The 26,811-nt window shown below is 37.7% G+C and overlaps 1 protein-coding gene across 2 annotated transcripts in view; it reads right to left on the reverse strand.

The window, feature by feature from the left end:
* Positions 1-26,811, reverse strand: part of Ndfip (Nedd4 family interacting protein) — a 101,658-nt gene that overhangs the window by 19,617 nt on the left and 55,230 nt on the right. For both annotated transcript variants that reach the window (XM_067110198.1, XM_067110199.1), the window contains exon 5: positions 10,094-10,279. In XM_067110198.1, coding sequence (XP_066966299.1) covers positions 10,094-10,279 — 186 coding nt within the window. The remainder of the gene's footprint in view (positions 1-10,093; positions 10,280-26,811) is intronic.

Below are 26,811 nucleotides of genomic sequence, written 5' to 3' on the forward strand. Positions count from 1 at the left end.
GTTTTAGCTTACAATTGCGTTTTTCGACCATTACAGTCGAGTCAAAGTAGACCGAAGGTGGAAATTTTGGTACTTATCGTGATTTATATGAAAATATTTCAAAACTGATGAAAGCTACAACCATGAGTTATTTTTTGTTGTATTCTACATGAAATTGTGCACATTTTCATATATAAAACTTTATGTAACGGCTGATAGAAAACGGTGCAAAAATTACGACATAGTGACTAAAGAATTTCTGAGATTTTCAGCAGAGTTAGCGCGCGTGAACATAAGGAAAAAGTTTTTTCAAAATTCACCATAAATCGAAATATTATGCTAGACACTTCCCGTTTGTTGCAAAATGAAGGTAAATGATTGTATATTACTAGAATGTAAGAGTTTTAGCTTACAATTGCAGTTTTCGACCATTTCGGTCGAGTTAAAGTTGACCGAAAGTCGAATTTTTTCTATTTATCGTGATTTATATGAAAATATTTCAAAACTGATAAAAGCTACAACCATGAGTCATTTTTTGTTGTATTCTACATGAAATTGTGCACATGTTTTGGCTAACAGAAAACAGTGCAAAAATTACGACAAAGTGACTAAAGAATTTCTGAGATTTTCAGCAGAGTTAGCACGCGCGGATGTAAGGAAAAAGTTTTTTTTTCAAAAATTCACCATAAATCAAAATATTGTGCTAGAGACTTCTCGTTTATTGCAATATGAAGGTAAATGATTGAATATTACTAGAATGTAAGAGTCTTAGCTTACAATTGCATTTTTCGACCATTTCGGTCACGTCAAAGTTGACTGAAGGTTGAAATTTTGGCGGCATCATCAAGGGCGGCGTTGGCAGGAGCAGGACGACCGAGGTTGGCCCTCCTAGCGACATCTGCCCTATCCTCTCGGGGCAGATCTGGAGCTCAGGGCAGGGGGTGGCGTTAGGAGGCCACTCCTCAGGATTGAAGTTTATGAGGGCATTCCCGGCCACCTCTAGAAACTGGATGTGGGACAACCTCCGGGTGTCCGAATTGTACCCACAGTAGAGGATGTAGGCATTCTGGAGGGTCAACTGAAGGAGGTATTTGAGGAGCTTCTGTCTCCACCTCCTGGTTCTCCTGGCAAAGGAATAATACTGAATGAGTTGATCAAAGAGATCAACTCCTCCCATGTGCCTATTGTAGTGCCCGATGACAGTAGGCCGTTGGACACGAAACTCCTCATACGTAACTCAGCCCTGCCGAAGTGTCTTCTTCCCCTAAACGACCTCTTCTTGGATGGGCTCATGACTGGTCGTAATCATGGGCACGAGTCGGACCCCCTTCCAACAGATGACAAAGACATCTCCCTTCCTCTGCCACTCTGTCTCTCCTCTTGCCAGATGTTGCGGGTGGCTAGCGAACCTCTTGAGGACCTTCGGGGCCCCACGCACCAACCGAAGGGTACCACTGACATGCACACCTGCTTCCTACAGTTCCTAGGCCAGGGATACCAAGTTATAATAATTATCCATAAACAGGTGGTATCCCTGGTTACGGAAACGATCCACAAGACCGAAGACAGTGTCTCGCAGCGTGGAGAAGACCCCGGGATACACAGAGAAGTCAACGACATATCCAGCGTTGGATTCCGTAATAAAAAAGAACTTCACACCATATTTCTTTGGCTTCTTGGGGTTGTACACTTTCATGCTTAGACGTCCTTTGTATGGCATCATCCCCTCATCCAAAGAAAGGTTCTTGGAAGGAACCACAAGAAACTGGCACCGTTCACGAATGTACTCCAACACTGGGCGGACTAATATGAGGTGATCTGTGTTATTCTGGGGTATGGCCCTTCGGTTGAAGGCGTTGAAATACCTGTCCAACGCCAGGAAACTATCATGGGGCATAATGCCGGGCACATTGGGCGTACTAAAAAAAAAAAATTCCGCCTCCAATATTGCCTGACGTCGGCAGCAGGCATCATTCCAAAAAAAATGTGGAGCCCCAAAAAATGCGCCATGTCCATGAGGTTGCAGCCCCGCCATCGATACGACAAAGTCATCTGCAGTTCCTCACGGCCGTACCGAGCGTAATCCGCCGTCTCTGCAACGAGGTATTCCAGCAATTCCCATGTAAGAAAGAGTTGAATGAACCCCAGTGCAGTGAGAGGCACAGGGACGGTCAGTCCAGGTACTGCCGTGAATGGGTGCATGTTAGGTGGGGTGGGGTCATCCAACCACCCCTCATCACTTTCGGACGAACGGCCTTCACCTAGGCTGCTGCAACGTTGCAACCTTCTACGGGTACGTGCGCAGGCACGACTTCGCACTCCCCCCACCCTGGCCCATCTCCCTCACTTTCACCATCACTTTCTGTCTCATCCCCACCAGCCACAATCGGTGCCTCCTCCTCCTCAGACTCTCCCTCATAAGCACTGAAACCACTGAACTCAAGTTCACTTTCATGCTCTGGCTCTCGTACGGACATTGGGGGAAAATATTCGTCATCACTGACATTGGGCTGATGTCCTCGTCACTAGATGACCAACTGCCATCAAAATGAGGACTTTCCACCTGCTCTCGATCGAGTTCCAACAAGTATTCATCAATGTCCTTTTGTTGGAGGCCTCCCAAATGTTTACGAATGCCTCTTAGGACACCCAGCTGTTTCCTAGGGGTCGTAAAAGGCACGGGGTACGGCCCTTGGGGCTCACAGTCACTTTCGGCCACACGTGGCCATACAACACGGCGCACATAAGATGGATCACCTTGGGTGCTGGGTCCCTCTCCAGCATCCAAGTCTAAAACACGTCTCACACGCTCACTACCGACAGGCAATACGCGCCTTTCAGAGTCCTGACAACGTTGGGACATCTCTGCGTACGTCCTATTGCGTCACAAACACGCTAACACTTGCACAAGTTCGGCTAAACATGAACGCGTCAAGAAATCGCTCTCTGACGATGCGTCGCTGATGCTTTCTAGTAGGAGGAGAAAGAAACTCGTGCATGCACAGCTGGGTCACGCTTGTAAACAAAACAACAGTGTGATCCGTGAACTCCCAGCATCCCTCAAGGCGCGTGATTTAAAATTTTTCACAAACTAGGCCTATAAGTATTTTTACGCGAATATTTAAAAAAACTTTTTGTAGTCAACGTATTTTACGTTCACTCGGCACCCAACAGACAATTTTTGTCAACGTAAAATACATCCAGTCGGCGTTAAAGGGTTAAAGAATCTTTTGAGAAGGATGAGTTTGTTGAACTGTTCGTTTGGTTGGACAGTAAAGTCACCCTGTTGGCTAGTATCAAAAAGTGTTCTCCCTGTATTTGTGATAAACAGAGTACAGGAAATAAACACTTTAATTCCAGAGGTGGTCTTGTTACATGTGCCAAAGAATGATAATCCCTGTGACTGGCTGACATGTGGGAAAAGGACAAAAATGATCTTGGATAGTTCTTTCTGGTGGGAGGGACCCCCTTGGTTAAAAAATTCCTCTTGGCCAATACATAGGTCATGGGTTGGTGGATCACTTGTGCAGGGTAGGGAAGAGAACATTTTGGTCACTATTGTAGGGGACAACCTGAATGGTGATACTCACTTGCTGAATTGGGAAAGATTCAGCAAGTTTAAAACAGTCTATAAGACCACATCATGGATCCTACGATTTTTGAATAATTGTAGTTCAACCAATATGAAGAGAAATGGTGAACTGACCTTGGAAGAACTCCAAGAGGCAAGGAATAAGACTATTGCCCTCATGCAAAGGGAATTTTTCCAAGAGGAATACTAGAGTTTGATGAAGGGGGTAAGAAAACCAAAACTAGCTCTCATACACCAGTTGAATCTTTACCTGGACAACAGGGCAATAAGGTGTAAGGGTAGACTAGAACACACACAGTTACCCAAACCTGCTAAGTTCTAATACTGCTGCCAAAGAGTTGCTATGTTACTCGGGTAATTATAAAAGAACATCATGATGCTAATGCTTATTTGAGTGTACATGCAACTGTGGTATCAGGCAAGGGTTCTGGATCCCACAGATAAGGCAACCAACTAAGAGTATATTACACCATTGTGTTATTTGTAGGAGAATGCAGGAGAGGCCGTATAGGACCAATAGTTCCTCCATTACCTGAGTTCAGGTTGCAATGTAAGCAACCTTTTAATACCATGGGCATGGACTACGCCAGCGCATTATGGGTTAAAGGAAATGGACAGAGCCCTGAGAAGGGTTATATCATCTTATTTACATGCCCAATAACCAGAGGCATACATGTTGAACTAGTTGATAACCAGTCTGTGACTCGTTCCTCATGAGTTTTAGAAAGTTCATGCTGAGTGACAATGCCACCACATTTGTAGTGGCATCAGAATATCTTAAGACCATGCTGGAGAATCCCAGGGTAAAGGAAAATCTGTTAGATATAAAGCGTAACTGGAAGTTCATTATAGCGAGAACACCGTGGTTTGGTGCTATATGGGAAAGGCTGATAGGACTTCTTAAGTCCTCCCTAAAAAAGATCGTACTCCAAGCCTTACTTAGTTTTGAAGAACTGACCTGTATACTAGCAGAACTAGAAGGAATCATCTATGATAAACAGCTAAGTTACATGCCTGGGGATTTGAATCAATTGGAAATTTTAACTCCTAACCATTTGATTCTTGGAAGAAAGCTTAAGTCCTTCCCAAGAGAGGTAGTAAACTAGGAAGAGATCTCTGGTGCCCTACCTATGGAAGGAGAGAGTTCACTGAGAAAAGATTCCTGTATGTATCCAGGTTGTGCGACAACCTGTGGAAAAGATGGGAGAGGGAGTATTTAACAACGTTAAGAGACCCATCGAGTAGGAACAATGCATGGCTCTTGGCCCAGGATAGGGGAAGTAGTCCTCATTCATGCCGAGGGGCCAAGGAGCAAGTGGAAGTTGGACCAAGTGATCGAGTTACAGATAGGGTGAGACAAGGTCCCAAGAGTGGCTACTCTAAGAACAGCCCATAGCCAACTCATGAGACCTGTAATTAAGTTATACCCTCTACAGCTGTGGCAGGAGAAGGCTGCTCAAATAGCTGCATAAGCCAGAAAGGCATTGCAGAGAACATGACTATTGTAAATAATAATATATGTATACTATTGTAAATGATATATTATTATAACTAACAAGAAGTTGGCGCGTAGCCGACCCTTACTTTGCCCTTAGTTTATCGAGAGTAGAATCGTCGCTGTGTAGCCGACCCCAGTTGACCTAGATACCAACACATAAAAATTATCAACATTCCGATCTGTCCCCTTCCTTTACCTGGGACAGACATTTAGATGGCAAGGTCGAAAGGGGCAAGGATAAGAGGCTGAGTGTCACTCCCATGATCAGCTTAGCCCAACTAAGCTGCTTAAAACAACCATTCTAAAGGCAGATTGAGCTGGCTGAACTGTCTTTCCATAGGATACCGGGGAAGATACAAGCAGATGGTCGGAACACCTGGAAAATGACACATCTTCAGCCCGGTCACCACATAGGCCCGACATTGGGGGCCCTACCCTTGGCTGTTGCCTTAAAAGGAGCTTGGACAGGAAGATCTTTGCAGTTAGCCATACATGCGCAGGAGGATGCTATGAGTTGCTGAGAGGCGCCCCTCCATCCCCTACCCCCCTGTTCACACCAGACTCCAGACTTGAATCCAGTTCTACAGTCATCCTTGAACGGACAGTCCATGTGATTAATGTACAGTGCCACGCATGTGATTGCCCCTCATCATTCTTCGCCAGAGACCTGCTTCCCCTACGGGAAAGTACGAGTAAAGACCTTTCAGTCATGACAGTTTGCCATAAGAAGTGTTTATTGAGTGCCAGTATTACTCTTTATCCTTTGTGCCATTTTATCCAGTGCCATTTCCAGTGTTTTGTGCTCCAGTGTAAAGTGTTCATTCATTCCTCGAGTCCTTGGCACCAACAGTGCAGCCTCGGGTAATTGTATGTGTTATATCTTCCTTTACTGGCGTGTAATGTTTAACTCTCTTGCAGAGGGACCAATTTGCTGTGGACTAATCTTGGACTGCACCTTGCCACCATTCAAGACTCCAGTAGGAAGATCTTCAGGCTTTGCAAGACTCTTAATAATTCATTTAACCATTTTCTTTTGATTCTTTTCTTGTAAATATAATTACTTAATTTAACCAAAGTGTTTACGTAACATTCCCTCATGAAGTAGAGCCCTAAGCTCAGGTGAATCATCCCCTTTTTCTTTTCTTTTTATGATTTCCCTTAACGTAAACTCAGATTTCCAAGGCCAAATAAATAAAGTTCCGTTGCCGGCCTGTAAAAGTATTCTACAAATCTAGAAATCCAGGGAAATACATAAAAATATGTATAAGTTTTTCTTGCAGGGGAGTATGTCAAAACTTCGACACGAGAGATTGTACTTTTCTGCAAGTTGTGGTATGGCTTTGTATGTCTTCCTTATTTACATCTGGAAATGCATATTATGTGGAAGAAAGATATTATGTTTGTTGCATGAGTTTAGTTGTGAAAAGTGTTGTTTGGTTATTTCATGTATTAGATTGTAAGTATAAGTGTAATAGTGTTTAAGTATAGGTCATCGGTTGTTTGTTGGTTCAGTTGTTAGTTGAATGTTTGGTGTTGGTCAACAAAGGTCGTGAAAGTCAGTCTTCTTACAGCTCTGATAGTGTAGTTGTACCTAAGAATGATTCAAGAGATTCAGCCGTTGTTGTTGTTGCCTTCAAATTCACTTAAGTTTTCCCTTTCATTTAAAGACCTTTTAAGGAGATTTCCTTTGGTAAGGTATGCATACTGTAGGATAAGGAGAATTTCTTGGAGTTTTCTTGAAATGAGGGTTAAAAAGTAGAGATTTTGCTCACACCAATCTCAATAATAATTCAGCCTATGGATATTGACTACGTCAACTGAAATAATAGTAAGTTTGTACCATTTGTGTCTTGGAAAATATACACAACACGATATGGTTTTGATTGTGAGTTAGAATAATATAGTTGAAGTAACCTGGGTGTCGTAGTATAAAACTTAAGCTATAATTAGGTTAGTATATTTCAAACCGTTTAGGCTATACAATCACTTATGATTTGAATGGCTATACTTATTCTGAACAAGTTGGAATAGAAGGTTAGTATTTCTCAAGCCTACCCTAGCCTTCCAACTCGGCATCCAATCCATGTCATTCATATCAACAAAGACAGTTCATCTCATGCAGAATGAGAAAACATACTTTGGCAACATTTGTCATCTGGCACACATTGTGCTTGTTCAGTTTTGACAGGTTGAGAATCACTCTTCACTCTCAGGAGTCCTCCTTGAAGATGCTAAAGAGAATTGCTTGGTGATGAATGAACATGTCTTTTTCAATGGCTTCCTTCAGGAAAGCCTTTTATAAATAATTCTCTATGGCGGGGTATGGTTTTTGGGATTGCCACCCCAGCTTAGTGACAACTGAACATGTCTTTCCTCTATGGTTCCTTTTCTGACATCTTTTTGTCAACACTTCTCTACGGATGAGTCTGGTTTTTAGGATTCCCACCCCAGCTAGTTGGAGATGCTGCTGCATCCCCAAGGGGACGACTTCTACTGCAAGCAGTGCTGTAGAATGCAACCCCCAAAACTGGCATTCTTACTGAGCTCCAACTGTTCCTATGCCCTTGATGGGCATTCTGGGAGTTGCCTTTCCTTCCCCTCAAATGGCATGTCTGCATCCTTCTCAAAATTGTTGTTGCTACTGTTGTGGGCAATGCAGCTACTTCTGTTGCCTCTCTTCTGTTGCTGAGGGGATACTCTTAACATTAAGCAAGCAAAGTTAACTGCATTAACTGCTAAGTATTTCAAGCTGTAGTGAACCAACAAAAGTATGCCAATTTACAAGGTCAGCTACCATCTAGAGCTGGAATATGCAAAATTCAATAAGGTACAAAATACTTTAGAATACTTACAAGAAGCTGATAAGACTCTAGATGTAAGTAATAGTTCATTAATTACTCACATGAATGAAAAATCAATGAGAAGGGCTAATGGAAAAGATGTAATAACATTCCCTTACAGCACTCTACTATTTACTATAAGTTCATTTGACAAGACCCCATCACTACTAACTTTGCATTTGCCCAAACAATATTAATTGTGCATCTATTCTGTTCATGAATAATTTCAATTAGCTTTATATATCTCATGGAAATGCCATAGAAATGCAAGACCTTCCATAATGTTTGTTTGATGATGTCAAATGCCTACTCACCAACAGAAAGGGGAGCTTTAAATTTCATACATTGCTGATCTGCAAAACTTTCTTAAACAGCTGGTTCATTTCCATGTACATTAATTCCTTTTTCCAACCTACAGGGAATTAACATGCTGAATATTTTCATAACAGCTAATGCAAGTCCAATGCTTCTATAGTTACCACATTGTCAGGACCTTTGCTATAACTTACAATGCCCAATCATCAGGCTTTGTTTTCTCATTCTATATTCTGCAAAACAGCTCAGTTAGTGTATAAGGTGGCATTTCAGTTTCATTAAAAATCGTCTCTACAGTAATTCCATCCAAATAAAATGTTTTCTATCTTTAAAGTTTCTCCATTATTGATTCCACAGCAAAAACTGAATTCATTCATAATAAAATGAAGTTTCCTTCAGCTTTTGGTGCATCAGTCAAATTATCCCCCTCATATAATTTATTCATGATGTCACAAAAATATTCTACCAAGTGTTGTCATTCTTTTTTCCATGTTATTACTGACCTCTATCATTTTCTGACATATTTTCCTCTTTCTTCCCCCCCCCCCCATGGATATTTCATTGACAATTCTGTTTGCTACTGTCACACCTCTGCCACTTTCTAAATGCATGGCTTTGTCAACATCATCAGCTTGTTTGTCAAAGCATTCTCTCTTATCTCCTCTTGCTCTTCATTTAACTTCACTATCTATACTTGATTACAGTACTTTGCACTCTCCATCTACTCACTGCAATTTGTCTACATATAACTTCTAAATAAAATGCAAAATATCATATAATTGTTTAGTGAAAAGAGAACTCATCTGAACAAGTTGTAAATACAAATTCTGATGTCAGGTAACTTAATGAAGTAAGACATCATGCAGGTCATAAAAGGTTTTTCCATCACTACAGATAGCATACATATACTTGTCTCCCTAATGGGAAACCATGACTTTTTACATGTTCCCTTCTATACTTGGAAGAATACAAAAACCTTAATACATTAAGCACTCGACTTTTGCTGGAGACTTTAAGCAAACCTATAAACCACTTACACCCAAGTAACACTTGAAACAAGATATTGATTTTGCCTTTGTAAAGAAATAGAACTAGGTAATAACATAAACAAAAACACGCAAATTCACATGTTATGTCAGAGATTAAAGCTGTCTCTGAAGAAATGTAGCACAAGCTATCACAAACAAGACAAGGAATATCATATCAATCATATCAAACTTTACAGAAAAAAGGTGAAAAAAGGAATAATGTCTCTAAAGTAAAACAGTAGTTAACTTATCAAAGCCAAAAAAAAGTAAATGTAATAGAACTAGAAAAATCCAGTACTGTATCACCATTAAGATCCCAGAACAGGTACACACTGAAAAGTGAATGGAAAGCATTTGCTACTACTTGCCACAACCAAAAGCATGTGGTAAGAGTGGGCAACCTATCAAGGGCATCTCACATCACTACTTAACTTGTCACTTGTCTATAATGTAATCTGAATATCAGAAATCTCTTCTACCATACACATAAGGCATTACGTGATTGGTAAAATAAAATATTTGTTGTATGGATACAAATGTCTTCATTTCGTTAGTCAATTAACATGGCTTTAATGTCCAAGGATGTAGAAATAATAGTGCAATTTATCACTTTTATGAATACATGAATTTCCAAGGAAAATATGTCTCCAAAATATTTGCTGATTTCATTGTTTAAATAACATATTATCCACTGTCAATTATAACACACCTTTCATTATGGGTTTTATTTTATTATCCTGTTTCTTATCTCCTTCTAACTTTATTCATATTTTGATACCTACTGCAGAGGGATATGTTTCAAATATAAAACTTTTACATGTTATACAAAAAAAAAACTTACCAAGAGCCATAATGAGCCACAGAAGCCAAGTGTTGGAGTCAGCTACCAGGTCTGTGGAATGGCGAACAATAACAGCCCACTTTGCCAAGGAAAGACCAAACCCTGCTAGGGCTCCTGTGCGGCCAGCTACTGTGTGACAGAAACAAAGAAGCAACACGAACCCTACCCAGTTGAAGATAAAAGCAGCTGAAAAAAAAAACAATAATTGAACTATATATTTCAAAACAAACAACAGCTTATCAAACACACAACACGGAATAAATTCCACAAAACAGGAACCTTTAAAGACCAACAATTTAGTACTCTAAATATAAGGGAAATTTTTGATAAAATTAATTATTTGAATACTTACCTACTGTTAAAGGCAATTGCCATTCAAAAAAGAAAAAAAAAAAAACTTGGCTGCTCCACTAGGACTATCTCTGTAATCACAGTTTCCCACTAGGCGTTTACATTCATCAGAATTCTTCATGACCACCCACTAAGATGTGAGGAGGCTGGGTGGGTTTCCACTTTAACAGTGGTTAAGTATCCAAATAATTCATTTTATGTATTATTAAAAATTTTCATTATTTGGAATAAATCTCACCTACTGTTAAAGTTAGCTGACTACCACAATGAATGAGGATGGTGGGTTAGTGCAGCCAAGCAAACTAAAAAACTTTTTTAATGAGGGGGGAAAAAGCTTCTAAACATTCCTGCCTGTTGTGTGATCCTTCCTGTTAAGGATTGTTGCCAGACTATGGAACCACAGCAGGGTGAAAAGCCCTTATATCAAGACTTGTCAGAGGATCCTTACAGGGAAAAAGGACTCTTCATCTTGTAGAGTCTTAGTGACTCCTTTGCCTCAGTTGAAAGCCAATAACCAACTGTCCAAAACTAAAGAAAACTACCTTCAGACATGAGGGTGCACTTCTATACACCAATGTGTACCTTCATGCTACCAAATTTCAATACCAAGATCTCCTAACAACTAATGATAAGAGAGAAAGCAAAGTTACTCTTATATTTGGTTCAGGAGAAAGCATCCCCCTAAGCTAAAGGCTTTACATGTCTCAATATGAAATGAACATCCGCAAATAATGTGAGGCAAAAAACAATTTTATCTCCATTGAGCTGCTTTGACAACCTGCTCTAGCAATTAGTTTTAAAGGAAACAAAAAGACGTGCTTAAGACACGAACTCCACGAGACTTTAGCTTTAAAAATGGTAAAAGCTCAGGAATCAATTCTATGTGCACTGACTTGGTCAAGCATTCTTGGACATAAGAGTATTTTGTCTCCTAACACCACACTATAAATTTTTAACTCCTCCTCTTAAAGATTCAAGTCTATTCACGTATATCCTTTAAGTTTTAACTGGACATAAAACAAAGCCACTTCATTGCCTACCAAAGTTAAATTAGGCACTGACACAGATCTGGGAAGAGCTTACATTTTTGTCTTTTCTCTGAGCAATGACAGAAAAGAGAGTTTTCCACTAGAACAAAGCCCATAAACAAGAAAGGGCTTGAAGTTTGCTAATACTTGCTGTAGCAAGAGCTAAAATAAAAGTGCCTTCAAAATTCTTAACAGATGCCTTATCCAAAGGCCCAAACTGACAAAGATTTGAAATTTCTAGCATAAAAGATTGAAAACCTCTCAAAATTTAAATCTTGAGTGATACTCCAGTTAGCATGAAACAGAACTGAAGGCAAAGTAAACTGACATACTTTGATCACTGGGAGAAAAAACTGCTGTGTAACTGAGATACCAGAAGAACTTTACCTATAGTAGTACATGTGCTGGGTATCTCTCTGGACAAGCACAAAGATCTATAAACTGACCAATGTTATTTTTAGTCTAACAGTGGAGGGAGGCAGGCCTTCCAGACATAGGAATTGCTCCCCTGGCCAATCTAGAAAAGTCTCTAGTTCATTAACAGACAGCTGACAACCTACACGCAGTCAGGAATGTGTGGTTTGATGGGATCTCCTCCAATAAAACTGTAAGAAAAGATCTCTCCTTAACCCTTAAACGCCTACTGGACGTATCATAGGTCGACTAAAATTGTCTGTTGGGTGTCAAGTGGACGTACCATACGTCGACTACAAAAAATTTCAACCTTTGGTCAACTTTGACTCGACCGAAATGGTCGAAAAATGCAATTGTAAGCTAAAACTCTTACATTCTAGTAATATTCAATCATGTACCTTTATTTTGCAACAAATTGGAAGTCTCTAGCACAATATTTCGATTTATGGTGAATTTTTGAAAAAAAACTTTTTCCTTACGCCCGCGCGGTAACTCTGCCGAAAATTTCAGAAATTCTTTTGTCATTTTGTTTTAATTTTTGCACTGTTTTATATTAGCCGTTACATAAAGTTTTATATATGAAAATGTGTGCAATTTCATGTAGAATACAGCAAAATACAACACATGGTTGTAGCTTTTATCAGTTTGGAAATATTTTCATATAAACCACAATAACTGCCAAAATTTCAACCTTCGGTCAACTTTGACTCAGCCGAAATGGTAAAAAAACGCAATTGTAAGCTAAAACCCTTACATTCTAGTAATATTCAATCATTTACCTTCATTTTGCAACAAATTGGAAGTCTCTAGCACAATATTTCAATTTATGGTGAATTTTTGAAAAAAACTTTTTCCTTACGTCCGCGCCAGAAATTCTTTCGTCACGTTGTCGTAATGTTTGCACCGTTTTATATTAGTTGTTACATAAAGTTTTATATATGGAAATGTGCGCAATTTTATGTACAATACAACAGAATATAACTCATGGTTGTAGCTTTTATCAGTTTTGAAATATTTTCATATAAATCACGATAACTGCCAAAATTTCAACCTTCAGTCAACTTTAACTTGACCGAAATGGTCAAAAACGCAATTATAAGCTAAAACTCTTACATTCTAGTAATATTCAATCATGTACCTTCATTTTGCAACAAACTGGAAGTCTCTAGCACAATATTTCGATTTATGGTGAATTTCTGAAAAAAAAACTTTTTCCTTACGTCTGCGCGGTAACTCGGCCGAACATCTCAGAAATTCTTTTGTCACGTTGTCGTAATGTTTGCATCATTTTACATTAGTCGTTACATAAACTTTTATATATGAAAATGTGCACAATTTCATGTAGAATACAACAGAAAATAGCTCATGGTTGTAGCTTTTATCAGTTTTGAAATATTTTCACATAAATCACGATAACTGCCAAAATTTCAACCTTCGGTCAACTTTAATTCGACCGAAATGGTCGAAAAAACGCAATTGTAAGCTAAAACTCTTACATTCTAGTAATATTCAATCATGTACCTTCATTTTGCAATAAATTGGAAGTCTCTAGCACAATATTTCGATTTATGGTGAATTTTTGAAAAAACATTTTCCTTACGTCCGCTCGTAACTTTCGGCCGAACATCTCAGAAATTCTTTTCACACGTTGTCATAATATTTGCACCGTTTTATATTAGTCGTTACATAAAGTTTTATATATAAAAATGTGCGCAGTTTCATGTACAATACAACAGAAAATAACTCATGGTTGTAGCTTTTATCAGTTTTGAAATAATTTCATATAAATCACGATAAATAGAAAAAATTCGACTTTCGGTCAACTTTAACTCGACCGAAATGGTCGAAAACTGCAATTGTAAGCTAAAACACTTACAGTCTAGTAATATTCAATCAATTACCTTCATTTTTCAACAAACGGGAGTCTCTAGAACAATATTTCGATTTATGGTGAATTTCTGAAAAAAACATTTTTTTACGTCCATGCGTTACGAATTCATGCATCACTTTGTGATAATATTTTCTCTGTGTTGCTTTGATCGTTTTACAATTTGTTATATACCAAAATCATCGCAATTTAGTGTACAACACAAAAAACAAAATAACCCGTTAGCTTTAACCGTTTTGCTCACAGCGCGATTTGTATAAAATTATATATGAAAAATTTTTTTGCACTGTCATATATTTCAATATTTATATATGATAATGATATTTTTTCATTTCTGATGGTTGCATACTAAACTTCAGGCAATGACAAAAAGAAGGAGCCAAAAATGAACTCTTAATCTTAAAAACTAAGCGTGCTGTGATTTTTTGAAAAAACTTTTTTTCCGCTTCAGCGCTAACTCCCGAACGCCGCCGGCATACGGGAGGCGTTTTTGTAAATAGAGGCTCGGTGTTTAAGGGTTAACAGCATGCAGAGAGAAACATCTACCACCAAGATAGGAAGTTTGGGAAACCATTCACTTTGCAGCCACCAAGGAGCCAAAATCATCCTTGTGTTCTGCAAAGATTCCAACTTGATGAGCATTTTCCTCCAAGCAGCAAACAGAGGAAAAACAACAAGGTCTAGATTCTAGGACTCTTGAAGAAAGGCAATGATTGCCCATGCCTGAGGATCCTGGTCTGGAGGGCAGTAAACTGGGACTGTTGTGGTTTGGACAGTTGCAAACAGATTGATGTTTGGGTCTCCCCAAATGTTTCACAACTTCTGGCAGGCCTATGGAAGAAGATTCTTTGAGTTTATTTTTTCTTTTTTTACTGGCAGTTTGCTCGAGTGTGTTAGGGTAGACTGAAAGGCTTCCCTTCACCTAAACTGTGGGACAAGAAATCAAAGAAGTGCAAATGTAAGAACAGAGATTTTCCTTCTGAGGACAGTGGAGCAGAACATTATGAAAGGGGTGATGAAACGATAGTGTAAACATTAATCCAAAGAAAGAGACAATTAGAAGAGCAGTTGAAAATAGAGGAAGAGATAAGGCAGAGGTCAGAAAAAACAGGGAGAGAACACGAAGCTGCCAGATTGCAGAAGCAAAAACACTTGGTCAGGCCATCCTTCTCCCGGTTCCTCCATACACGATGATAAATCCTAAAAGGTGCCAATCTCAACACACTTATAGCAAAGAAAGTTCAACAGCAGTTGAAAAGGAACAAAAACTAGGTGTTGATCTCTCCTGTAGGAAGAAAGATATTGACAAAATAATACTGGCTGATGTTGAGCAAGCCAACTCCCAATCTGAAGAAGTCATCTCAGAGACCATAGTTGGGGGAAAAATGGAAAAATGACATTTTCATATTAAAATAAAATTTTAAGTATACTTTGCTGATAATCCGTTATATGGAGGTTTTAATGTATCAATTTTTAATAATAATATATCGTAGTTAGTTTTTGTAAATTTTCTTCTAATATCGGTAATGTTTTCTTTATTTTACTGAGCTTTCTATTCAAATAATCTAATCGTCTTCCAATTTGGTGTTTCATTCTTATTAATTCTGTTAGCTTTTCAGACCACCAAGGGACTTTGTGTTTTGTTGGATGAGATTTCAATTTTGGTATTGCTTTATCGCCAGCATTTTGAATGAAATCAACAAGAAATTTATTACAGTAAACCCCCCATATTCGCAGTCTCACGATTCGTGGACTTGCCTATTCACAGAATTCTCTATGGAACATTTTTACATATTACAGTATTTTTTGAAAATCCGCCCATTCACAGTATTTTTCACTGAGAAATATTCACTAATTACTGTATTTTCATCTAATTTTCATGACTAAATGCACTTTTTGTGATAAAATTATTAAAATACTCAGGTAGTGCTCAAGTTACAACAATTTGCTTTACAATAATTTGATTTTGCAATGGGGTAAGCAATTAATACCCATACAAAAACATTTATCAATGGGGTAAGCAATTAACACCCATACAACAACATTTATAAGATATTTTTAATTTCACACAGGAGCAGGCAGCAGCGTACAATCAGGCAGCGAGAAAGACCAAATTACAATAGACCAACTTCTTTTCATCTCTTTATCCCATCTTCTAGTTCAAAAAGTAAAAGAGAATGACAAATGTATTGTTATACTCTTGCGTAAATGCATACAGCCATAAACAACCGACCGAAAAACTGTTGTTTTGCTTGTCACCGAGTTGAATAACAACAGCCATTTTGCTTATATTTCAACCATCGTATGGTAATACACAATTATTGTAGTTATAGTACAAATGAAGTTAAGTAGAATAGGACTGATATATTTTTACGTTATATAGTAAACCCCCCGTATTCACGGGGATGCATACCACACACCCCGCGAATAGCTAAAACCTGCAAATACTTAGAACCCTTCTAAAAACACTTAGAACTGCCTGTTTTGATAGTTCAAACACAATAAAAAAACTAAAAATGCTTATACAGGTATTACACTACTCACAAGGTTATTTTTCATTATACTGTACGAAGTGTTTTTAAGTCGAAATATAACTTTGATACGCCTCGTTGTGAAATTAATTTGGCTATTTTTTCGTTAACCCTTAAACGCCGAGCCTCTATTTACAAAAGTGTCTACCGTATGCCAGCGGCGTTCGGGAGTTAGCGCTGAAGTGGAAAAAAAGTTTTTTTCAAAAAATCACAGCACGCTTAGTTTTTAAGATTAAGAGTTCATTTTTGGCTCCTTTTTTCGTCATTGCCTGAAGTTTAGTATGCAACCATCGGAAATGAAAAAAAATATCATTATCATATATAAATATTGGAATATACGACAGCGCAAAAAAAAAATTTCATAAATAATTGTACACAAATTGCGCTGTGAGCAAAACGGTTAAAGTTAATGAGTTATTTTTTGTTGTTGTATTGTACACTAAATTGCGATGATTTTGGTATATAACAAATTGTAAAACGATCAAAGCAACACAGAGAAAATATTATCACAAAATGATGCATGAATTTGTAACGTGCGGACTTAAAAAATTTTTTTTTCAAAAATTCACCATAAATCGGAATATTGTGCTAGAGACTTCCCGTTTGTCACAAAATGAAGGTAATTGATTGAATATTACTAGACTGTAAGTGTTTTAGCTTACAATTGCAGTTTTCGACCATTTCGGTAGAGTTAAAGTTGACTGAAGGTTGAATTTTTTCTATTTATTGTGATTTATATGAAAATATTTCAAACCTGATAAAAGCAATAACCATGAGTTATTTTTTGTTGTATTCTACATGAAATTGTGTAAATTTTCATGTATAACACTTTATGTAATGCCTAATAGAAAACGGTGCGAAAATTACGACAAGGTAACTAAAGAAATTCCGAGATTTTCAGCCGAGTTACTGCGCGCAGCAGTAAGGAAAAAGTTTTTTTCAAAAATTCACCATAAATCAAAATATTGTGCTAGAGACTTTCCGTTTGTTGCAAAATGAAGGTAAATGATTGAATACTACTAGAATGTTAGAGTTTTAGCTTACAATAGGTTTTTTCGACTATTTCGTTCGAGTCAAAGTTGACCGTAGGTTGAAATTTTGGCACTTATCGTGATTTATATGAAAATATTTCAAAACTGATAAAAGCTACAACCGTGGGTTATTTTTTGTTGTATTCTACATGAAATTGCACACATTTTCATGTATAACACTTTATGTAACACCTAATAGAAAACTGTGCAAAAATTATGACAGTGACTAAAGAATTACTGAGATTGTAAGAGCCTGACGCCGTCTCTTCCAAACACGTGTGTGTTCGTGTGTTCGTCGTCCATCGGAGTGGCGAGACGTTTGGTGTCTTCACAAACAGAAACATACACACAGTTTGATACAGATGATTCATTGGAACATTATGAGTACATGATTAGAATGCTTGCATGGCAATGCAAGTAGTGGTGATTGTACATACATCAAGACAACAATAGTTAGGGAGAAACAGATGGAAATATTGTATGGTTGAAATCGCGTTCCTTTAAAGAAAGAAAACGAGATGCTCTTGTTGTCCTGTCCACTCCGATGGATGACGAACACACGAACACACACGTGTTTGGAAGAGACGGCGTCAGGCTCTTACAAGATTTTCAGCAGAGTTAGCTCGGATGTAAGGAAAAAGTTTTTTTCAAAAATTCACCATAAATCGAAATATTGTGCTAGAGACTTCTCGTTTGTTGCAAAATGAAGGTAAATGATTGAATATTACTAGAATGTAAGAGTTTTAGCTTACAATTGCATTTTTCGACCATTTCGGTCGAGTCAAAGTTGACTGAAGGTTGAAATTTTGGCACTTATTGTGATTTATATGAAAATATGTCAAAATTGATAAAAGCTACAACCATGAGTTATTTTTGTTGTATTCTACATGAAATTGCGCTCATTTTCATATATAAAACTTTATGTAAAGGCTAATAGAAAATGGTGCAAAAATTACGACAAAGTGACTAAAGAATTTCTGAGAGATTCAGCAGAGTTAGCTGATGCTTTCTTTTAGGATAAGAAAGAAATTTGTGCATGCGCAGCTGGGTCACGCTTGTAAACAAAACAACAGCGTGATCCGTGAACTCCCAGCATCCCTCAAGGCACGTGATTTAAAATTTTTCGCAAACCAGGCCTTTAAGTATTTTTCCACGAATATTTAAAAAAACTTTTTGTAGTCGACGTATTTTATGTCCACTTGGCACCCGACAGACAATTTTTGTCGATGTCAAACTACGTCCAGTCGGCGTTTAAGGGTTAATAGATGACGTTGCCCATTTGGGGGCATTTGTTTTGTGTAAAACACAAAAACTGCATTTATTCATGAAAATGAGATGAAAATACAGTATTTATTGAATATTTCTCAGTGAAAAAACTGTGAATGGGGAGATTTTCTGTGAATGGGGAGATTTTCAGTGAATAATGCGTATATATGTTCCATAGAGAAATCCGCAAACAGGTGAGTCCGCGAATCATGAGACCGTGAATACTGGGGGTTTACTGTACCCTTTTTTGGTATGGATAAAACATCGGCAAGGAAATATACAGCTAAATTTAACCTGCAACTTGTAGCTGAAGCTGACAAAAAGATGTTCAAGCTGATAATGACTGTAAATTATTGTGCATCGACAACATGGATGAAACTTGACCGTAATTCAAATGGGGGAGAAAGTATTTTAATCAAAACTACTGGGCATGAAAGAACACATTACTGCTATTTTACGCCAATAAATGATAAATACATAAAGCTCGCATAATGATGAAAATCAAGCGACAATAGCAAACGGAATCTTGATTTATTTTACACAAAACAAATGCCCCCAAACAGCCAACGTCATCTATTAACGAAAAAAATAGCTAAGTCAATTTCACAATGAGATCTATTTAAGTTATATTTTGACCTAAAAAAACTTCGTACAACGATAAATAACCTTGCCCCATATAAATAAAGTATCTAGAGATTCATTTATGCTAACTAGAAACAAGAAAAGTGCTCTGAACTGAATTAAATAAAGCAAAAAAAACTTACTGTGTGATCGATTTCCAAACCAAAACATTGATCGCTATGATCGCAATTTACAATACAAAAGCAATATAAGAATATATACAATATTATTGGATGCAGTGAATTAAGGCATAATGCTTTAAAAGATCCTTGGAAAAGGTGCATAATCATTATGTTGATGTCTGTACAATGCAATATGTGAATATAGAGTACAGTATAATGTAGGCTAGGCTACATTATACTGTATACGATATACCATAGTGTAAGCTGAGCTAATTCTTTTTTGTTATTCAATTTCTCTTTGTATTGAATTATCATAAGTCACTATGCATGAACCTCCAGAATTAGCTGATATTAATAATTATTATACCATGTATGTGTAGAGTATAATTTATAGTGTAGGCTAGGCTACCATATATGTATACATGGTACTGAATACCCTAGTGTAGGCTAGGCTATATTCGAGATATGTTTTTTCCAACAAACGATGGTTTTTTTTAACCTAACCCCATCGAAAGTAGGATAATACCTGTATAAGCACTTTAAGTTTTTCTGTGTGTGTTTGAACAATCAAAGTAGGCAGTTCTAAGTGTTTTTAGAAGGGTTCTAAGTATTCGCAGGTTTTAGCTATTCGCGGGGGTGCATCCCCATGAATACGGGGGTTTACTGTAGTTTCATTATGGTCTTTTAAATATTCAAATAATGGGATATTCCTAGTGCGGAATTCATATTGCTCCCTATCTGCTTTATAATTGTTATATTGAGGGACATGCTTGGTGGGATTATTTTGTAATAATGAAATAAATACAGGTTGACCATCACTAATCCGGCATCATTGGGACCTAGAGGGTACCGGATTAGCCATTTTGCCGGATTAGCCATTTATTAGGCTAGAATACATGAAACACAGTAGCTAAGCACCTCATCCTAGAACTAAGATATCCCATAAATCAGTACAAGTTGATTAATAAAGAAAAGACAGTTATCAAATACAGGTAGTGCTCGAGTTACGATAATTCGACTTACAATATTTCGAGTTTACGATGGGGTTAGCAATTAATACCGATACGAAAATATTTAGGAAATATTTTTAGATTTCGCACAGGCGCAGGCAGCGAGAGAGACCAACTTACAATAGACCAACTTCTTTTCCTCCATCTCTTTATTCCATCTGCTAGTTAAAAAAGTAAAAGAGAATGATACAAGTACGTTAGTAATGCTTTACTCTTGCGTAAATGTGTACAGCCATAAACAACCGAACGGGAAACTTTTGTTTTGCTAATAATCCTATCGGATAACAACTGTTGTGCTTGTATTTCTACCATCGTACGGTAATACACAATTACTATAGTTATGTTACAAATGACATTAAGTACTGTACAATAGGACTGAAATATTTTTTACACTATACCCTTGTTCGCTTTGGAGAAAAGATCGGCAGGGAAATATACTGCTACAGTAACTTTAAGCTGCAAGTTGTAGCTGAAGCTGAGAAAACAATATTCAAGCTGCTAATGACTATAAATTATCGTGCATCAGCAACATGGATGAAACTCGACCATAAATAAAACTGGAGAGAATGTATTTTAATCAAAACTACTGGGCATGAAAGAATACAAATTACTACTGTTTTCATGCCGATAAAAGATAAATACGTAAAGCTCGTATTATGATGAAATAAAGAGAAAATAACGAACGGAATCTTGATTTTTTTTTGAGTAAAAAAAATAAAAAATCACAATTCCCGCAAACGTCATATATTAACGAAAAAATAGCTAAATTAATTTCACAACGAGACCTATTTGTTATATTTCGACTTAAAAACACTTCGTATAACGAAAAATATCCTTGTCCCAAATAAATAAAGTATCCATATTCATTTACGCTAACTAGAAGCAAGAAAAGCGCTTTGAACTTGGTTAAATGCGGCGATATCGATTCCCAAAACAAAACATTAATTGCGATTTATAACACAAAAGCAATATGAGAATATACGCAATTGGAAACAATGTAGTAAAGCATAAATTTTAAAAGATCCATGAAAAAGATGCACATTCGTTATGTTGATGTTTGTATAATACTGTTAATATGTGAAGCGGCCGGCAAGCGAGTTAGCGCAGCGACCCGGGAAATTTGAAAACTAGTGCGGAAACATTAGAAATTACTCTAGCCGAAATTTGTGCCGGATTACTGATTGTTCCGGACTACTGATTGCCGGATTAGTGATCGTCAACCTGTATTGGGAAATGATCACTTGTATGCAAGTCGTCAACTGTATTCCAGTCCAATTTGTCTACTATGTTTGTTTTACATAAAGTTAAGTTGATTGAGGAAAATGTTCCATGTGTTTTAGAAAAATATGTGCTAATTTCGTTATCATTTATACAGCACGTCATATGAATCTATGAATTCTTCTATTTTACTTCCTGCTCTATTTCAGTCTGTAAAATTACAGTCCCACATCTGGTTGTGAGCATTAAAATCACCTTCTATTAATGAAGGTTCCTTGGCATTATTAAGTAATTTTTTAAGTTTGTCAACGTCGTAATTTTTATTAGGTTGGTTGTATAATACATTATATATTACAGAATTATCGTTTTTTATTTGAATTTTAATACCTGATATTTGCAAGTCAGTAATGTTAACAGGTACTCTGTCATAAGCTACTTTGTTATGTACATATATGGCTGTACCTAAATTTCCTTCTTCTTCTCGTGATGTTGATGCTAAGGTATATTTTGTTAACATGTTGTAAACATATCATTGGTTTATATTCTTTTAGTAATCGTTTTATTTCTCCTAGGTGTAATCCGGTCTGTAGACCACTTACATTCCATTGTATAATATAGCTATTGAAACTATTTTATAATACGGTCGAGTTTTGCTTTCTTTTTTTTTGTATTACTGTATCAACTTGAATTTTTTCTAATAATTTACTCACGACATTCGTTTGTTTTTCTTTATAATATTCTAAGTGCTCAATGCACACAACCTTTTTCATGGGTACTCAAATCTGTGGTTTCTTTTTTTCTATATTTCATAAAATTTCGTATAACATTTGTTAAACCATCTTTTGTTATGTTTTTGTTATTACTGCACAATTCTAAAAATCATTACATCCATGTGTTTTCATGTACATTCCTTGTTTCATTTGCTCTTGTACCAATTATTGGTGATGGAGTAATCTCTTCTCCCTTGACATAATCATTGTTATCTTTAACTTTAGTGTTTTGGATATCTGTATCCATAGGTTTTACTGTTACTTTAGGAGATAAAGATATATTCTTAGTTTGTTTTTGTTCTTTCTTTATATCCTTTGTCTTTGGTTTAACCAATGCTGCTCTAATTATAGTTGTTTTTTTTTTTTTGTTTTGGGTGGTGTTATCTCCAAAGGCCTTTTTTTATCTTTAATTTCCACTCCATCACGACTTTCCTGTTCCTTCTGTAGTAGTATCATCATCTTGTGCTATTTGCATTAACATTTCAAATGAGTTGGATAAAATGTTACCTATATCCTTTGTGCCTGTTTCTTGATTCTTCACCATTTTAGTTTTTTTTGTAAAGCATTATTTTCTTCTTGAGATTTATTTTCCTGCATTTTGTTACTTCTATCTGTATGTATTTTTGTTTCATTATTAGTTCTTGTTGTCGAGGCATATGTAAGTTTCTTAGCAGGATCTTGAATTCCTCTTACTTTCAATTCTAATTTAGCCTCTAACAGACATCCCTGTTCTTTCTTGTAGCATTTTCAATTCTGTATTGTACATGTAATACATGCATTCTTTGGATCTTGCATGATGATTCTGCCCACAGTTAATACATTTTGGTTCGCTGCAATTCCATTGTGTGGCATGTTCTTCAGATCCACAATACGCACATGCAGGTTCGTTTCGACAATATTTTTTTGCATGCCCATATTTACTACAGTTTTGACACTAGTGGTTTAGGGACAAGGGGCCTTATTTCTCTGTTTTGACCTAAAACTTTTATTTTTTGGGGTAGATCTTAACCCTCAAATTTTACTTTTGTGATTTTTAACATTTTATTTTTTTGTTTACTCGGTATATTATATACTTCACAATCTTGGACTCTGGGATATCTTTTTAAGCTAGTCCAAGAGCATATTCTTTTTGATTGGTTCGTCACTGTTTTCAGAAAGCACAATGGTACCCTGAATGCTATTCATAGTGTCATGTTTTTCAATTTTTACATTTATATTATCTATTGCTGTTATAGACATACAGTCCTCAGATTGACTTTGTTGTGGCTTCTATAAGCCTCATCTTTTCTCTTATCTGTCTCAACGACATTTCTGTCGTTGAAAGTCTGTTTAATAGGTAGTTTTCTAACTTTAGGGCTGAAATTTTCCGTTCTGTTTCTAAGGTTAGAAACCTTGACCAACTTCCACTCCCAAAGAGGGAGTCGAAGTGAGTCAAGGTTGGACCAGGACGATATTTACTTCTTTTGGGTTTGTTTTGTGCTGGAGCATAAGGTTCCAGTTTAATTACATTTTGCTTTTGTTTTGATTTTTCTAAAGAAAGGTTGTCAGATGAGGTTCCAGCGGTTGTCAACTGTGCCAAGTTGCTACCATCAAAGGGTCCAGGGGTACTCAAATCCTTATAATGACTTGTCATAAAGATTGAGTAAAAAAAAAAAAAAGTAAACCTGAAAACCTTAAAAAGATATCATCAGCCTTTCATGGAGTTTATTCTTCCACCAATGGCACAAGTGAGAACCGACTCCCAATGTCCGTCCCCACCCTATCCCACAGGGGGATGGCACAACATAATTAGAGTTTCCCAAGTGTAAGTCAAACCCACTTGCTAGGACTGAGAGTATTACAAGAATACAATCATCCCCACCCTAATCATATCATGGGCAAACCGGATAGAATGCCGAAGTCCTATCCCCACCCACTTGCTAGGACTGAGAGTATTACAAGAATACAATCATCCCCACCCAAATCATATTATGGGCAAACTGGATAGAATGCCGAGAGTCCTATCTCCAGAACCAGACCCCACTGGAATCCATGGTCCAGCCCTAATGATAACTCTCAGGTCCAAACATTATCGGGCAGTTGATGGTCCTACCCCGGTTCCCACTATTTAGCTTCGGATGTAAACCCATTCCCAGCTATGATATCTTTTCCTATTTATCAGGTCCAACAGATTTTAACTTAAGTGGAAAATTCCAAAGAATTAATCCATATAAATATATAATGGTATATGGGACTCTTGGACTCAAATCCGGGAACAAATTCCTGGGGTTCAAGAGCCCCCTTACCACATCAAGGTGGTCCCAAGTTGAGGGGGAGAAGGAAGGGGAAAGGAAAAAAGACTAGTCATCTCAGTCACTCTCACTTTCATACCATCATCTTAGATTAGATACAAACTGTCCTATTAAGGGCACTGGGTGAGCTACACAATTTGTTGAGCAGCCACCATCAGCTCCAAGAAAAAGCGTCCAAGAACCTATGGGCAACGTCCTTTAGGTAGAAGAATGTGAAGGTGGTTTGGCAGAGCCAAGAACCAGCCTTCACAATCCTCTGAACAGACCAGTTCTTTTTGAATGCCAAGGAAGGGCCTAAAGCCCTTAACATCATGTGCTCTTGCATACACTGTAGTACTGTATTGGCATTAGATGCTGAAGATGATGTATCAGCATGTCTAATTACCTCACGCAGCCAAAAGGAGATGGTATTCTTGGACACTTCTTTCTTGTTTTAGCCTGTACTTACAAAAAGTCTCCAACACCCCAGTCTGAGGTGACGAATCCTTTTTAGAAATGTATGCAGTGCCCTTGCGGGACAAAGAAGTAATTCATCCGGATTGTTGGCAACAAAATCTCCCAGGGAGGGGACAGAGAACATCCTGAAGCTGGGAGTTCTAGAACAGTTCCTAAACCTTTCAACAAGGCATCTGAGTACAAGAGGAGCTCTTGGGCGGGAGGGGGGCCATAGACAAGCACTCGAACTGTCAAGTTCTTAGTCATTCAACCACCACAGCAGATTTTCCTTCTTTGATGACAGAGGGGAATCGCTTGCCGGGGACCAGAATTTTCATCCTCCATTGCAGGGATCGAAAATATATTCAACAGGTCAGAGGCTTGACCACTTCCTTTGCATCTACCCATCCAGGAAGTGAGACCAAGAGTGCTGAACCTCCAGTGGGTTCAAGACTTTCTTTCCTCCAACCAAAAGTGATTCTATCCTATGTTAAGACCCAGGTTTGTTTCGCATACAAACAAATGACATATTTATAATTAATTTTGTTGCCAACAATCCGGATGAATTACTTCTTTGTCCCGCAAGGGCACTGCATACATTTCTAAAAAGGATTCGTCACCTCAGACTGGGGTGTTGGAGACTTTTTTGTGGTCTTGACATATACTGCCCACCTCTAGCCACCCCTAAAATTTTTGTTCCTGGGCTGGAATAAAACTGACTACTTCAAGAGGTTCACAGCAGGTTGACAACCAAGCCTCACTCGTACAAACAGATGAACCCAAATAACACCGATTCTGTGCATTACAATTTTGATTTTTACCGGTTTCCAGCTGGCACAAGACGATTTATCCTTATGTTAAGACCCACGTTTGTTTCTCATATGAACAACTGTTGTATTGGGATTGATGAATTAGGCTGGGTTCCTTTGATAGTTGTGGAAAGATTGTAGATTAAGATTGATGAATTAGGTCAAGGTTCTTTTTTGGTGGTCGTTGTAGATTAAGACTGATGAATTAGGTCAAGGTTCTTTTTTGATGGTTATTTTAATATTAAGATTCATAAATTAAGTTAAGTTTCAGTTCTGTAGGTTAAAGTAACAAATTAGGTTAAGGAAAGTCAGGGTTTTATTTAGTAACATCTCAATTTGTTCCCATCATCCTGCACCAATTGTGTCAAAGAAAAAAGTCCCTACATGATAATTTGGTGCCCAACATGGGGCCATTGATAGTAAAGTAAGAGTGGGGTACATAACGGGAGATGGCAGAGAGAACAGGTTTGGAAGGTGTTGGGTCAGGTGAAGGGGAGCAAGGTTGGAATAAGGTGGGACAGGCTGACAAGCACCATGATCAGCCTGCAGGACAGGTTGGAGGAAGCCCAAAAAAGAGAAGATAAATTAGTTGCAAGGATGGAGGCAATGGATAAGAAATTATGTGCGTTGGCCAAGGAAGTGAACGAAGCAGCTAAGAGTGGGCCCAGTGTTGGGAAGGGAAGTGAGAACAATGAGGTATAAGGTGCATGGGAAAGGATCCCTGAGAAAGGAAAGGAAGTACCTGCCATGGATGAGGACGGTATGAGTGAGGTGGGTTAAAGTGATGAGGAAGAGAGGTAAAAGAGAGTGAAAAAAGAAGAGAATATGAAAAGGGAGAGATGTGAAGAAAGAGGAGTCGGGTTCCCGGATTAGGAGGGGTAGTAGTAGTTGAGAATGATCGGAAAAGTAGTAGTAGTAGTAGTAGTAGTAGTA

The sequence above is a fragment of the Macrobrachium rosenbergii genome, chromosome 10 (genome assembly GCF_040412425.1).
Source record: "Macrobrachium rosenbergii isolate ZJJX-2024 chromosome 10, ASM4041242v1, whole genome shotgun sequence".
In the NCBI taxonomy this organism is placed as follows: Eukaryota; Metazoa; Arthropoda; class Malacostraca; order Decapoda; family Palaemonidae; genus Macrobrachium; species Macrobrachium rosenbergii.